Source organism: Arachis ipaensis, chromosome B08 (assembly GCF_000816755.2).
Source record: "Arachis ipaensis cultivar K30076 chromosome B08, Araip1.1, whole genome shotgun sequence".
In the NCBI taxonomy this organism is placed as follows: Eukaryota; Viridiplantae; Streptophyta; class Magnoliopsida; order Fabales; family Fabaceae; genus Arachis; species Arachis ipaensis.
This window is the reverse complement of record NC_029792.2, coordinates 66,971,510-66,988,737: the sequence shown is the minus strand read 5'-3', so window position 1 is coordinate 66,988,737 and position 17,228 is coordinate 66,971,510. Positions and strand designations below refer to the sequence as shown.

Here is a 17,228-nt window from a genome sequence, read left to right as displayed (position 1 = left end):
TACGGCACCCAGGGACTGATCACCCCGGGGGCCACCTAAACCACAGCCACTGCGAACAGCTACAACGATAACAAAAGGCCACGACCTGGCCCCGCTACCAACACAATGGTAAACAAACGAGCACTAAGCTCACACCAACAAAATGGTAAAACGACGAAGTAAAAACACCACCAAGGCAAAGACGACGGTGACGATAAGCCGATCAAACGTATTTTAAAGGTATAACAATGTAAACGAGTTCTACAACAAAAAACCGCAAATCCATATAAAAACATAAAGGCACAAGAGCTCATTTCCTCGGCATCTCAACGATCTTGCCATCCTTGATCGTCTTGAATACTCCAATCGCTGATGTGTTGATGTCGGGAGCCACGATCTTCACCTGGGCCTTAAGGGCCTCCTCGGTCATGAAGATCGTGTTCTTTCCCTGCTTTTTAGTCGCTTTGTGTTTCTTCTTGAGCTCTTCAACCTCGGCCTGAGCGGCCTTAGCCAGCGAGACAGCCTCGTCACGCTCTTTCTCCAAGGCCACCACCCGACCTTGCGCGGAGTTCAGCTGGCTCTCCAGAGTCATCTCCCGCTCGGCTAAACGGGACACGGTCTCATCGGAGGCTCTCATTTTTTCCTTGGCAGACATGGCCTCCTCCTCGGCAATCTTGAGTCTCTCCCCCGCTTCAAATAGCTGCCCTTGAAGCGATTCAACTTGAACTTTGAATTCATTATTGGCCGTGGCAGCAGATTCAAGCTTTCTTCGTAGTGACTGCATCCTCGACAACTCGAACTCGGCCTTCCGAACTACTACAACCCCACGAAGCAGCGTGCGATACATCCACCTCACCTGGCTCGTCAGCTTGGTACCAAGGAAGTGATCCTCCGTGCCGGGGATCAGTTGAGAGTCGATGAAAGCCCCAGCGTCGAAGTTTCTCTTCATCACAGTAAGAGTCCCCTCAGGGCTAGAGGATGCCCTCTGCCTTTTGGGAGTAGGGACAAGTTTTAAGTCAAGACTCTCTTGTCGGGAGGAGGAATGCCCAACGCCGGCCGTCTCCTCGCGAGTAGGGGAAGCATGCACGCCGGTAGGATTCTTGTCAGACATTTCGGCATCACGAGGTGAAGGAACCGACTGATCTTTCTTCTCCAAAGAAAGGTCCTCCGACTTCTCGGCAACCTTCTCGTCGGCCTTCTCCTCATCACTATCCTCCAAGAAGGTCTTATACAGACCCTCGAGCTCCATTACTGAAGCCGACATCTCCACTGCAACGGATAAACAAACGTGTTAGTCGTGAAGCCGATAAAACCAAATAAAAGCGATAACAATGCAAAAAACACAAGACAAAGCAGCTCACAAATATAACTCCTGGCAACCTCCCGTTCACCCATAAGGAGGTGGGGGTTCACGTGGTTCTTTCCGAAAACTGCCCACAACACGTCGGCAATCCTCTTATTTACAGCAGACATTCCCTTATAGGTCACCTTTATGAAGGTGTTAGACCCTGCCCCGAAGCTCCAGTACGTCGGGATGAGGCGCTCCCCCTCCAATGACAACCAGAAGGGATGCGAACCTTTGGCAGGACGGACCTTGAAATATTTATCCTTGAACCCATGATACGAGTCCTCGAACAACCCAAATATCCTCCGACACTGGGCGGATCGGAAGTACAAGAACCCTTTCCTCGCCTTCCCCTCCTTGGAGGGATTAGTGAGGTTGAAGAAAAAGAGAAAGACATCAACAGACACCGGTAGCTCGAGATATTCACACACCATCTCGAAACAGCGGATAGAGGCCCAACTGTTCGGATGCAGCTTAGACGGCGACACGAATATCTGGTTGAGAAGCGCCATCTGGAAGTCAGAAAACGGGATGCGAATGCCCACCTGGGTGAACATGGCCTTGTAAAACCCAATCTAGTCGGCAACTCGGGGGGAGTGGAAATTAATTCATACATCCGTTCGTTGGGGGCGGGAACGAAGACGTCATAATTGGCCTCCTCGTCTGTCCCTCCACACAGATACTCACCTTGTCGGAACTCCGTCAACTCCCCTTCGTCCATCTGATTTGGCGAATCCTTCACATCGGAAGTCACCCAGGCGTAAGGATCGTAATTCGCGGCAGAAGGAGAAGCCCGAGAAACGATGCGAGGCATACCTACAGTGGGGGTACCATTCCGTTAGTCTATGAGGTCGGGAGTCCAGAAAAAGCCCAGAAACTATACTTGTCCTATCCAACAGTTAAGATCAAGCATGGCTAAAAGCTATCTATCATATAAGCTATCTAAGAGCCTACCCTGGAATGGTAACCCCCTAACGCACCTACTTGACACTAAAAAGTTATCTACCATGCAAAACCTAACAAACAGCAAGAACAAGAAGCAAATACAGACAACAAACGTACAGGAAAAACACCAATAAGGATAAGAGAACAACGAAGCAGAAAAAGAAGGGATTGATGCTTACCTGGATTAGTTGCGAAAACTGGGAAGAAAAAAGGAAAGATGCGCGAGGATGCTAGAACGAAACTTTGGATATTAGGGAGAGAAGAAAATGGAAGTAGGAGGAGCAAGAATGGGAACAGAAAGAAAAGGCAAACTGTTTAAAAACCGCTACGCAAAGTGCGAAAGGCCCAGGGGTACAATGGTCTTTACGCGCGGGGTTTTCCAACCCATTATGAGCATTTAATGCTCGGCGCGAAGAACGAAGCGACGAACGGTCACCTCAGCAACAAAGAGACACGCGCGCAGGAGGCACGTCCCTCCCACGGGTAGCCGACCTGGCAGCAGCGCACGAAAGAAGAAGTAACGCGCCCCCAACAACCCCTCACGATTATTGCTGGCGCGTCGGGGCACTGTTACGGCCTGGCCCAAACCATTTACGGGCACCACCCAACCCGAACGGTCGGAAGTAAAATGCTCATATGCCGACCCGGACACACGTCCCTGACACGCGTCCCTGACAGCTTCGCTACAACTATGCAAGGGAGGCCTCGAAGAAGGTGGGCCTGTCCTTGCAGGGCACCTCTGACACGGTATATATGGGGAAGACCTACCCTTCCCCCAAGGTACGTCACGTACCACTCAACCCTTATTCGCTTGCACGCTTTACTGACTTGAGCGTCGGAGTGTCTTTGTAGGTGACACCCCCCTCCACACTCGAAGTGCTCGGTACATCGCTACCCCAATCCAGCAACCCAGAACCAGACGACTCCCCCTCTCATCAATCAAAGTACCAACCCGATCCGTCCGGTACCCGACCTACCAAACAATTTTAGTATATAATATTCAACTAATTTATTCTAAAACTAAACTTTATATATTAGATGAGTATAATAATCTAAATTTTTACTAATTTATTTATATAGTATAAAAGATAATAAATAAAATCATAAAGCATGATATATAACAACTATATAATATTGTACGACCTCTTTAATTATATATATTTACATATGAAAAGCTATTAATTTCATTGTGTAACAAATTTGAATTCATAATAAACCATAAGAAAAAATCAAATTTCAAACAAAATAAATATATGTAACACAAGCTTAATTACGAATTAATATTCATGTTGTACCATGTATTCATATTTGCAGCAACATTTACGCCACGAACAATTTAAACAAAAGTAGAGAATCCTCATAATCATACACATACCGTACATATGCTTATTGATTGATTCATATTTATTATGAATTTTCCAATGTAAAATCCAGATTAAACCTATATGATTTAATTCAATTAAGCATAAGAGAAGAAAGTTGTTAAATAAATAATACGTTAAATTAATGTTTGATTTGGTAAATTTTTTTAAAAAAATACTTATATTTTTAAAAATATAAGATTATATTGCAATTTAACATACTTCACAATAATGGAGTGCAAACCTTTGCATCAATAATCCAATTCAAAAAACTTGCCTCAAATATGTGTAATGGCCCACATATATCTTTTTTCATACATGTTAATAATCCAATTCTTTTTAGCTACACTAAACTCCTTAACCATTTCAAACCACTTCTACTCAAACACACTAATCTCATAATCTCCTAGTATACACTTCTTAAACATAGATGTGAATTCACAACTAGAAAATAGATTAATACAGATAGATTTAGTCTTTATTACAGACGGATTTTTGGTTATCGACGAAATTACCGACAGATTTTGTCCTTCTATAAAAGCCTCGTCGGAAATTATTTACCGACGGATTTTTACCAGTTACCGACAGATTTTTCCTCTGTAAATTCTCTATCCATTTCCCTAAGACGACGAACTTTCTGACGGATTTTCCATCTGTAATTACAGACAGATTTTCCGTTTGTAATTACAGACAAATTTTTCGACAGATTTTCTGTCTGTAATTTGAATCTTGGAAACCATCTTACACTCTAATTACAGACAGAAAATTTGTCTGTAAATCCGTCGGTAAGGTAAAATAATTTTTTTTTTAGATTTTTCTATTACAAAAATAAACATGTTTTTATATAAAATAAATATAAATTTAATAAATACAAATTTTTATCTAATTTGTATTCAAATATTTATAATATTTCAAAAAATAAACAAATTCATCGTATTATCAAACTAAAAGAAAAGTACTATAAATAAGAAGTCAATATAATTCAAAATATAAACAAAGTGTATTGAAACATCAACTATAATAATAAGTAACAACCATACATCAAAGTGTGTTGATACATCAACTATAATTCAAAATATAAACTCAAATTGTATTGTTCAACTATACCACTGATTGACCCACATGAATATCAAGGGACTCATATGTGTCCTGTAATGTGTGAGCACCTTCAACTTCAATAAGTTTCAATGAGTGGCCTTGAATCCTGAAGTTGATTGATGTTCTTAACCTAACATTGGACACTCTGAATTTGTAAGTCTTCCCTGCAAATAAATATAGTTGATTTAATTTTTATTTAGTTTCAAATAGTGAATATTAATGGAGATGGAGAAATGGTAAATTAATAATTAGTTATTACCTGCTTGACTGATAAAGACAGCAGAATCTCTTTGCCCATTGATGAGAAGAGCATCAGGAATAGGAAGTTTCTTGCCAAAGTCCAATAGTCTCCTTAGTACCTGCAAATCAAAATTCTTTAGCCCATCTATGTTTTGATCATCAATAGTTCTTTGATTTCTATGTTACTCATTCAGCATCAGGAGCAGGGTAGGGAATGGAAATAACAGATCTTTGGGCAATGTTAAGTGCCCTAAAACCAATAATAAGTACAAAAAGCTTAAATAATAAAGGTAATAATAACAATCAATAGTGTAAATCAAACCGGTGGTATCCAAAGATACCAACATCATGAAGGATATTCAATAGCTTAGAAACCTACCAGGTGGAGAATTGGCCCAGTGGTGAAAAATTGGCATGAAAACAAGCACAATTGGATCCCAACAAGAAGTAAAACCAAGGGTATGTGAACCTGTCAAGTCCACTTGTAGGTTCATCAAGGAAGAGCAATCTAGGCCTCATCAAGATCTCCAAGGCAATGCTAACCCTTCTCTTTTCTCCACCACTTATTCCTCTTAAGTGCCAGTTCCCAATCGCAGTGTCTGTGCAATCCTGAAGCCCCATTGCCACTATGGTGCTCTCAACAAGTGCTTCCTTATCCGACGGCGCCATCTTGTCCGGTAGCCACAACTGAGCAGAGTATGAAATTGTCTCTTTTACTGTTAGTGTCCCAATCAAGTTGTCATCTTGTGTCACATAAGCCTGCATTTTAACCAAAATTTTACCTTCATAAAATTTCTTACTTCTTAGCAAAAATGTCTATCCTTTTGGCTTCAAATAGATTTAATCGGTAATTTACATAGTCCTGCTATTTGGATTGAATTTTCTAACATAGAAAAATTAAGACGTAACAATTTATCTAAGGTTAATTCAATTTTGTTACACTATCTATTTCAACTATACATTATCACATTACATCACTAAAAAGACATGAATATCAAGAGACTCATATGTGTCCTGTAATGTGTGAGCACCTTCAACTTCAATAAGTTTCAATGAGTGGCCTTGAATCCTGAAGTTGATTGATGTTCTTAACCTAACATTGGACACTCTGAATTTGTAAGTCTTCCCTGCAAATAAATATAGTTGATTTAATTTTTATTTAGTTTCAAATAGTGAATATTAATGGAGATGGAGAAATGGTAAATTAATAATTAGTTATTACCTGCTTGACTGGTAAAGACAGCAGAATCTCTTTGCCCATTGATGAGAAGAGCATCAGGAATAGGAAGTTTCTTGCCAAAGTCCAATAGTCTCCTTAGTACCTGCAAATCAAAATTCTTTAGCCCATCTATGTTTTGATCATCAATAGTTCTTTGATTTCTATGTTACTCATTCAGCATCAGGAGCAGGGTAGGGAATGGAAATAACAGATCTTTGGGCAATGTTAAGTGCCCTAAAACCAATAATAAGTACAAAAAGCTTAAATAATAAAGGTAATAATAACAATCAATAGTGTAAATCAAACCGGTGGTATCCAAAGATACCAACATCATGAAGGATATTCAATAGCTTAGAAACCTACCAGGTGGAGAATTGGCCCAGTGGTGAAAAATTGGCATGAAAACAAGCACAATTGGATCCCAACAAGAAGTAAAACCAAGGGTATGTGAACTCGCAAAGTCCACTTGTAGGTTCATCAAGGAAGAGCAATCTAGGCCTCATCAAGATCTCCAAGGCAATGCTAACCCTTCTCTTTTCTCCACCACTTATTCCTCTTAAGTGCCAGTTCCCAATCGCAGTGTCTGTGCAATCCTGAAGCCCCATTGCCACTATGGTGCTCTCAACAAGTGCTTCCTTATCCGACGGCGCCATCTTGTCCGGTAGCCACAACTGAGCAGAGTATGAAATTGTCTCTTTTACTGTTAGTGTCCCAATCAAGTTGTCATCTTGTGTCACATAAGCCTGCATTTTAACCAAAATTTTACCTTCATAAAATTTCTTACTTCTTAGCAAAAATGTCTATCCTTTTGGCTTCAAATAGATTTAATCGGTAATTTACATAGTCCTGCTATTTGGATTGAATTTTCTAACATAGAAAAATTAAGACGTAACAATTTATCTAAGGTTAATTCAATTTTGTTACACTATCTATTTCAACTATACATTATCACATTACATCACTAAAAAGCATATATATATTTATGATTGGAACCTCTGTGTAATGATACTTAACTAATTAATAATTTATAACAACATGAAAATATAAAAGACAGTATAGACTCTTATCAAACTCTTATGAATCAGGAAGAAGAAATAGGAGTATATACAATATATAATATAATAATCAGTATTCTAACTTTTGAACAGTTAGAATTTGTAATATAAGTAACTTACAAATAATTCAAGTTCTTGAGGCCTCCCAAAGAATTCGGTATCTTGCCACTAAAATCGTTATTGGAGAGATCAAGTGTCTGAAGCTTTTCTTAGCTTCCAATTGCAGTAGGAATTTGACCGAAGATTGCATTATTCTGAAGCAACCTGTACCAATTAAGTATTACTGTAACTGCATCTACTTTGAGTGAATATAAGTTTATAATAAATCAATACACCAAAGAATTTGAAAATAAAGATTCATTCAATCAATAAGAGCAAAGGCAACTGATTCAGAACTGAACCAACATCCAAAGCAAGAACTACACAAGAGACTTAAACGAAAATCCAGATAACTTACACAGATTGTAAGTTAGTAGGTTAACCATATGGTTTGCAAGCCTACTCAAGCGATCAGTAGGTTAACCATACTTTAGCTTGGCTAATTAAGATGTTAGTAATTTTTCATTGTTAAAAAAGAAACTATAGTAAAAATCTGTAAAATTTTACCAAAATACCAAAAATGGAACCTAGTGCATAATATAATTTTATAACAGAGCCAATGACTAAGAAACGAGTAGAGTAAATACCATGGACAACTCTATCCTTTTAGAAGTAATATCAATTGGTTGACTTTTATCAATAGCTAGCTTCTTTGCTGGATTCAAATCCTTATCATCAGCAATAGAGGTAGGTGGTATAGAATCTACCAATTTAGACGCAACTAAGCAATTCCCACTAGGATTATGCCCTTCAATACCAACAACCTATCAAAAGATGAGATCCTTGTTTCATAACCCATAATTCCAGCATAATTTTTTACTTTCAAAGCCTGAATTAAACTTGCCATACCATTACTCACCTGACCAGGGAAAGAATAATCCATAATCGTATTCTCTTAGAAGGATCACTATCAAACTGTGATGAATGGATTTTTGTATGGTTTAGAATTTCACAAATGAAATCTCGTTACAAGTATAGTTTTCAAACCAACAAAGAATCCTTTCATACAAAAACTTGGTTGTCACAAATACAAACCCCCATAAAAATAACCGAAATATTCAAACCTCGGGTCGTTCTCCCTAGGAATTGCAATAAAGTGTTCAATTATTGGTTATGAAGTATCTTTTGGGGTTTTTGAGATAAGAAACAAGAAATGTAAATGGCAAAAGAAATAAACTAACAACTAGAAAAGCTTTTGGCAAGGAATGAGAATTAGAAGTCCTATCCTAGCTATCCTTATCAATTGTGACAACAATTATCCATTGCTCCCAATTAGTTAACCTCTAACCATGGAGGAAAGTCAAGTGGATAGATTAACTTGAGTCCACAAGTCCTAGCCTAATCTAGATGAAAGACTAGCTTTAGTGGCATCCAAGTCAATTAGCAACTTCTAATTATCAATTAACGAAGGAGTTAGATAACTCAAGAGTCACTAATTACTCTACCAAAGCCAAGAGGAGAAAAATCTAGTCTACAATCTAACCAAGCATTTCATCAAACACTTGAGAGGCATAAGAGGAAAATAAAAGAAATTGAACAACAACAAAGCAATTCAACAATAAAGGAACATGAATCATAAATTGCATTAAAAGAGAAATAGAAGAAACAAAAATGCATCAACATAAAAGTAGAGAATTACAAGAATTAAATGCTAAACTAGAGAGAGGAGATGTAGAAGAAGAAGAATTATAAAAGGAAGAGTAAATCTAAGCATGAAATTAACCTAGATATAAGAAATCCTAATCTAGATCTAACCTAATCCTAATTCTAGAGAGAAAAGAGAGCTTCTCTCTCTAGAAACTAACTTTCCCTCTAAAAGTAAACTAAACTAATATAATGTGTTCAAAAGTTGTGATTCCCCTTCAATCCTTAGATTAAATAGCATCAGAGATGAGTTGGATTTGGGCCTGGAAAGCCCAGAAACTGCCCCAGCGGATTCACTTTAAGTGGGTCACATGCGAGCATCGATGTGTACACATACAGCACGCGTACGCGTCATGTACGCGTACGTGTCGCCATACGACCTCATTGTTTCACGCGTGCGCGTCTGCTGTGCATTCGCGTGGAGTGAATTTCTCCCAATCCTTGATTTTTCATGATTTTTCCACTTTGTATGCTTTTCTCTTCATTCCTTTGATCTATTCCTGGCCTTTTCAACCTGAAATCACTAACACACAAATCAAGGCATCTAGTGGAATCAAAGGTGAATTAATTTTAGCTAATTAAGGATTAAAAAGCATATTTTCACATTTAAGCACAAATTAGGAGACGATCATGAAACCATGGTATTTTAGTGGGTAAATGTGGGAAAAGGGTGATAAAATCCCCTAAATTCAGCATAGGATGCATCACCAAATAGCGGTGCATCAAATCTCCCCACACTTAAACCAAGCATGTCCTCATGCTTAAACTAAGAGATAGACAAAGGGTATAATCATTTATTAAAATGTAAACTAACTAAGTGCAATCTATCTATATGCAACTATCTAAATGCGTGCACTTGCTTGGTCAAAATAAATCAATTTCCAAGAAAATCAATATAAGCACAAGGGCTAAGGCAATAGCAAATCTAATCCACAATTGAATTGAGTTATTAAATATTTTTATAAACTTTCAAGAAGAGATGATCATAGTTGAAAACATGTAATTGAGCAATCGAACCCTCACCGGATGTGTTTGCACTCTAGTCGCTCAAGTGTTTAGGGTTGATTCTCTCAATTCTCTCCTAATCATGCTTTCCAATATTTGTTTCTCATCTAACAATCAACATTTATTTCATGCATGCATACAATTATCATGAGGTCTTTTCATAGGTTGTAATGGGGCTAGGGTCAAGGTACGATGCATATTTGGTCAAGTGGACTTGAAATTTGAATCTTTGATCAACTTAAACTTCTCACCTAACCTATGACAACCTATACAATTCAAAACTAACCTAACTACCCATTTTTTACTTTTTCACATACTCAGGCATTTCCCTTTTCATTTCACAACTCATATGCATTGATTTTATTTAGCTTCACTTTGGGGCATTTTCTTCCTTTTTATTTCTTTCTTTTTTTCTTTTCTAATTTTTCTTCTTTTATTCAAATTGTTTTCTTTCTTCTTTTTTTCTTTTTCTTTTTCTTTTCCTTTTGTTTTTCTCATTTTTCTTCTTTCAAACTATATACAAGAACATCAATGCATAAGGTCTATACATTTAATCAATACATGAGTATGCACCCAATTCCCAAATATAGAAATACAAAACACCCTTTTATCCCACCAATATCCCAAGTTTCCCCATACTTGAATGATAAACACACTCACTAGCCTAAGCTAATCAAAGATCCAAATTAAGGACATTTATTGTTTTCTGCTTTAAGGCTTGTAATGTGCTAATATTAAGAACAAGTGGGTTAATCGTAGGCTCAAATTGGCTAATAATAGAAGATAAAAGGTAAGGCCATTTGGTTAAGTGAGCTAAATAAAATGATGGCCTCAATCATATAAATGCATGTATACATGGAATAATGGACATAAAGAATCAAACAAATCAAAGATTACAATTATAGAAAGAGACTAGTGCACACAAGAAGGAAAAATAAGTGGTTATAAGATGTAACCACATCGTTAGGCTCAAATCTCACATGCTTGTGTTCTTAGCTCAAAAATCATGTTCCACAATATATATATATAATTCAAGCAAGTTCAATAAAAGATTTTTACTCAAATCAATTGGAATGTCAATGCCCTATAGATAAATTCTTGAAAAATTTAATTATTTTGACTAAGCTTATTATGTATATATATATATATATATATATGCAAAAATAAGAAAATGTAATTAAAAGTAAAAATCCTGAAAGACCTAAAAAATGAAATGCAAAAGTGTTGGGATTAGAAATTTGTCACCCAAAAGCGCCGAACGGTCGGACGACCTCCCCACACTTAAAAGTTTGCACCGTCCTCGGTGCATTTAAAGATGAGCAAGCGGGTACGACGACCCTCCAGATTGCCACCTTCAGCTGGCAGATCAACCGGTGCTGCGTGTTCTTTCTCCCGCTTCCGTTTTTGCTTGTGGTGCATCATTCATGAAAAATTGAAAGTAACACCATAAGATAAAAAAATACAAAGGCAAGGAAGCATACATTATTGGTATGAGGTAAATCACTAGAATTGAGTGAGTGAGTTAGTGTGACATTAATGAATCTAGTTGTGTGAGTTCTAAATTATGCGCGGTTTGGAATACACACTAGCATGAAAGGCGATGTCACAAAAGAAGCATACACTTTACACATTCTAGTGTGCTTGAGACACTTTAAGTAAGCTTGTAAGTTGAGACAAGCTATAAAGAAGCGCAAGAGTATTCAAGCCAAACACATATGAATGCATATAATCAAGGAACACAATGCAATTTAAGGTAAATGCATAATCATCCATCATTGAGTTTTATGTTAAAATTTTGTTGAATTATTGTTGTTTCTTGTGAATTGTGGTTCGGCCATGAAGAACAGTTCAACTGGAGTTATTTTGATGATTTTAGGACTGATATAAATAAGGATTATTGATTAAAATTGATGAGATTTGATGACCGAGAGACTAAATAAAATGTGGTAAAAGACTGGTAATAGTAAAGTTTAAAAAAATAGACTTAAAACTGAATTTTGTAAATGAAATTCAGTCCTTTGGTAAAGTTAAAATTAGGAAAATAAAGTTTATATTTGAAATAGAATAGTAATTTAATAAAAAATGGAAGTTAATTTTGTAATTATATACGTTTTGGAGTATTTTGAGTAATAAATAAAGTACAGGAATAAAACAGATATTTTATAAAAACACAGGGTTATTTTTATAAATATTAAGATACGTGAAGTTTCAAATATAATTTTATAAACATATTGGATTAAAAATGAAGTATTTAAAAGTTTGAAGTTTAAAATATAGATAATAAGAGTTTTGAACTAAAAGCTTTACGAAGCTGTTTTTAAAAAAAGATATAAAATATTATTTATTTATTATTTAAATTATTCTATTTATATCACGGTTAATATTTTATTACGAATATTAATTAGTAGAGATATTATTAATATTATTATACGTCAGGGAAGTGCAAATAGAGTGATCATAGAAGTTTTAGAAAATGCAAACTGATGATTGATGGTTTAGAAGTTATAATAAATTCTTGTTGCAAGTATAGTTTCTAAACCGAGCAATCAACCTTTCTTACAAACGTTTTGGTTGTCACAAGTAACAAACCCCTAAATAAATTGATAACCGAAGTATTTAAACCTCGGGTCGTCTTCTCAAGGAACTGCAGGGAGGTATGTTCTTATTATTGGTTATGAGATTTGTAAATTAGGGGTTTTTAAAGTAAGGAAGAAGTATGACAAGTAAAATAAATAAATAACTATAAAATAAACTCTTGGCAAGGTATGAAAATTCGGAAGTCCTATCCCAGTTATCCTTATCAATTGTGATGAGAATTGGATTTTTCCCCACCTTATTAACCTCTAACTATGAAGGTAAGTTAAGTGGATGAATTAATTTTTGAATCCTCAAGTCCTAGTCTTTCCTTGGGAAAGGCTAGAGTTATTGGAACATGATTTAATTCTTGAAGAGTTCCAATTTTCAATCAGCACCTCGAGTTTGATAACTCAAGAGCTTCTAGTTAATCAATTAAAGCCAAGAATATAAAAAGCTAAATTATTTATATAAATAAAGGAAAGCACTCATACTTCTGAAATACCTCAAATTGTACTAATAAAGATATTAAATGTAACATGGAAAAGTTCATAAATTAAATTGGGAAAATAAATAAAAAGAACGTTGAACCTGAGAAGAAGTTGAAATAATAAGTTGAAATAATAAAGTTGAAATCCTAATTCCTTTAAGAGGTATCCTAATTCTAAATCCTAAGAGAGAGGAGAGAACCTCTCTTTCTAAAAACTACATCTAAATTATGAATAGTGAATATGAAAAGCATGATTATGAATGAATGGATTCTCCTACTTTATAGCCTCGAATCTGTGTTTTCTGGGCCGAAAACTGGGTTGAAAATCGCTGGAGAAGAAATCTGCCACGCTGATTTTTGTCACTGCGACGCGTCCGTATGGAGCATGCGTTCGCGTCGCTTATCGTCAAGGAAACTATGGTATATTATATATCAAATTGAAGCCCCGGACGTTAGCTTTTCAACGCAATTAGAAACGCGTCATTTGGACCTTCGTAGCTAAAGTTATAGCCGTTTGAGTGCAAAGAGGTCAGGCTGGACAACTTAGCAATTTCTCCAACTTCTTGCATTCCTTCCACTTTTGCATGCTTCCTTTCCATCCTCCAAGCCATTCCTGCCATATAAACTCTGAAATCACTTAACACACATATCAAGGCATCGAATGGTAATAAGGGAGGATTAATAACTAGCAATTTAAAGGCCAAAGAAGCATGTTTTCAATCATAGCACAAAATCAGGAAGAAAAATATAAAACATGCGAATTGTATGAATAAGTGGGTGAAAGATTGATAAAATCCACTCAATTGAGCACAAAATAAACCATAAAATAGTGGTTTATCAACCTCCCCATACTTAAACATTAGCATGTCCTCATGCTAAGCTCAAGAGAAGCTATAAAAGTGAAGAGGGATGGTAGAATGTATGAAATGCAACCTATGAATGTAACTACATGCAAAAATGTTTCTACCTACTTGGTTAAAAGTAAATAAGCTTTCAAGACAAACATAAATCAGATTTCACTAATTCAAATCATACAATAAAAAGCAAGTAAACTTGTAAGAAGATAGCTCATGAAAGCAGGGAACATAGAATTAAGCACTGAACCCTTACTGGTAGTGTATATCACTCTAACTTTCAAGTGTCTAGGGTTAATCACTTTACTCTTCTCTAGTCATGTTTTCTAAACTTTGTTCTTCTTCTAACCAATCAACAAAAATTTAATGTACCAATGCAAACATCATGAGGTCTTTTCAAGGTTGTAATGGGGCTAAGGTAAGGGTGAGGGTATATATATATATGGCTAAGTGAAATTAACCCTAAGTGAAATTCATCCATCATAGTTTACTCATTTTTTGTAAACCTAGGCTACTAGTTTAGTATTTAAACAACTTTTAGAGACTTATTTTGCATCTCATGACATTTTAGATCTAAACTTTGTACTCTTTGATGGCATGAGTCTCTAAACTCCATTGTTGGGAGTGAGGAGCTCTGCTGTGCCTCGATGAATTAATGCAAGTATTTCTATTTTCCATTCAAACACGCTTGTTCCTATCTAAGATGTTCATTCGCGCTTAACTGTGATGAAGGTGATGATCTGTGACACTCATCACCTTCCTCAAACCATGAACGTGTGCCTGACAACCACCTCCGTTCTATATCTGATTGAATGAGTATCTCTTAGATCTCTTAATTAGAATCTTCGTGGTATAAGCTAGAATTGATGGCGGCATTCATGAGAATCCGGAAAGTCTAAACCTTGTCTGTGGTATTCCGAGTAGAATTCAAGGATTGAATGACTGTGACGAGCTTCAAACTCCTGAAGGCTGGGCGTTAGTGACAAACGCAACGGAATCAAGGGATTCTATTCCAACCGGATCGAGAACCAACCGGTGATTAGCCGTGCTGTGACAGAGCATGTGAGCATATTCTTCACTGAGAGGATGGGATGTAGCCATTGACGACGGTGAACCCCTACATACAGCTTGCCATAGGAGGACGTGCGTGTGTGAACAAGAAGACAGAGGAAAGCAGAGATTCAGAAGACAAAGCATCTCCAAAACTCCAACATATTCTCCATTACTGCATAACAAGTAACCTTTAATTCATGCTCTCTTGTTTATTTGCAATTCAACTGATAAACATAATTGACTTCCTGACTAAGATTTACAAGATAACCATAGATTGCTTCAAACCAACAATCTCCGTGGGATTCGACCCTTACTCACGTGAGGTATTACTTGGACGACCCAGTGCATTTGCTGGTCAGTGGTACGAGTTGTGAAAAGTGTGATTCACAATTTGTGCACCAAGTTTTTGGCGCTGTTGCCGGGGATTGTTCGTGTTTGGACAACTAACGGTTTATTTTGTTGCTTTGATTAGGAAAATTTTTTTTTCTTTTTTTGGTTTAGAGTCTTTTATTATTTATCCCTTTTTAAAACACTTTAAATTTATAGCTCAATTAGTTAGAACGTGGTGTTTATGTTCATGGTAATTGGCTATCATATTTTTAAAATCTTTTTCAAAAATATTTTTTTCTATTAAATCCTGTGCCAAACTTTAAGTTTGGTGTTTTCTTGTTGATTTTTCAAAAAAAAAAATTTCGAAAATTTATTTTTGTTTTCTAAAAAAAATTTTAAGTTTGGTGTTCTTCCTTTGTGTTCTTGTGTTCTTGTGAGTCTTCAAAGTGTTCTTGAGTTTTCCTTGTGTCTTGATCTTAAAATTTTTAAGTTTGGTGTTCCTTGGTGTTTTCCCTCCAAAAATTTTCGAAAACAAGGAGCATTAGATCTAAAAATTTTAAATCTTCTGCTATCTTATTGTTTTTCTCTCTCTTCTTAAAATTTAAAAATATCTTTTCTCTCTATTTTAAAGCATCTTTTTCGAAAATCAATTTTTAAAATTCAGATTTTTTTTTAAACTTCCTAAACACTTTCTCTCTCCTCAATTTTTCGAAAATATTCACCCACTTTTATTTATTTTTATTTTATTTTCGAAATAAATTAATAAATAAATAAATAAAAATATTTTCTCTATTTTACATCATCTCCCTTTCTCCATCATGGACCTAAGCGGAAATGAACAGTCCAGGAGGACTCTGGGGTCATATTCTAACCGCTCTACTGCTTCATATGGGAGTAGTATCTGCATACCCTCCATTGGAGTCAGTAGCTTTGAGTTGAATCCTCAGCTCATTATCATGGTGCAGCAAAGTTGCCAGTATTCCGGTCTTCCACAGGAAGAACCTACAGAGTTTCTGGTACAATTTTTACAAATTGCTGACACAGTACATGATAAAGAAATAGATCAGGATGTCTACAGACTATTACTGTTTCCATTTGCTGTAAAAGATCAAGCTAAGAGGTGGTTAAATAACCAACCTAAGGCTAGCATAAGGACATGGAAACAGCTGGCAAAAAAAATTCCTGAATCAATACTTTCCCCCAAAACAGATGACACAGCTAATGCTGGACATCCAAGGCTTTAAACAAGGAGATAATGAATCTCTTTTTGATGCCTGGGAGAGATACAGAGAGATGCTAAGAAAATGCCCCTCTGAAATGTTTTCAGAGTGGGTTCAGTTAGACATCTTCTACTATGGGCTTGCAGAAGAAGCTCAGATGTCTCTAGATTACTCAGCTGGTGGATTAAATTATGCGCGGTTTGGAATACACACTAGCATGAAAGGCGATGTCACAAAAGAAGCATACACTTTACACATTCTAGTGTGCTTGAGACACTTTAAGTAAGCTTGTAAGTTGAGACAAGCTATAAAGAAGCGCAAGAGTATTCAAGCCAAACACATATGAATGCATATAATCAAGGAACACAATGCAATTTAAGGTAAATGCATAATCATCCATCATTGAGTTTTATGTTAAAATTTTGTTGAATTATTGTTGTTTCTTGTGAATTGTGGTTCGGCCATGAAGAACAGTTCAACTGGAGTTATTTTGATGATTTTAGGACTGATATAAATAAGGATTATTGATTAAAATTGATGAGATTTGATGACCGAGAGACTAAATAAAATGTGGTAAAAGACTGGTAATAGTAAAGTTTAAAAAAATAGACTTAAAACTCAAGTTGAAAACTTGAAGAATTTTGTAAATGAAATTCAGTCCTTTGGTAAAGTTAAAATTAGGAAAATAAAGTTTATATTTGAAATAGAATAGTAATT

General features: G+C 36.2%; 1 protein-coding gene across 3 annotated transcripts; it reads right to left on the bottom strand.

Moving 5' to 3' along the window:
- LOC107612233 (L-ascorbate oxidase homolog) lies at positions 4,540 to 6,205 on the bottom strand. 3 transcript variants are annotated; one of them, XR_002351694.1, is made up of 4 exons: positions 6,191 to 6,205; positions 6,000 to 6,095; positions 4,988 to 5,087; positions 4,540 to 4,892 (listed from the first exon to the last, which is right to left on the bottom strand). XR_002351694.1 is itself a non-coding variant. In XM_021108425.1 (3 exons), coding segments are annotated over exons 1-3 (264 nt in total). In that variant the 5' UTR covers positions 6,013 to 6,095; the 3' UTR covers positions 4,540 to 4,731. The 3 variants fall into 3 exon arrangements, 1 of the variants encoding a protein (XP_020964084.1); XR_002351693.1 differs by lacking the exons at positions 6,000 to 6,095; positions 6,191 to 6,205 and adding an exon at positions 5,438 to 5,554; XM_021108425.1 differs by lacking the exon at positions 6,191 to 6,205 and having other exon boundaries at positions 4,988 to 5,088; positions 6,011 to 6,095.

What these genes read in the sequence shown, in the direction of transcription:
- LOC107612233 (XM_021108425.1), bottom strand. An exon ending in TGTCTTTATCAGTCAAGCAG is followed by an intron (nt 4,893 to 4,987) that starts GTAATAACTAAT and finishes ATTTATTTGCAG; the next exon opens with GGAAGACTTACAAATTCAGA.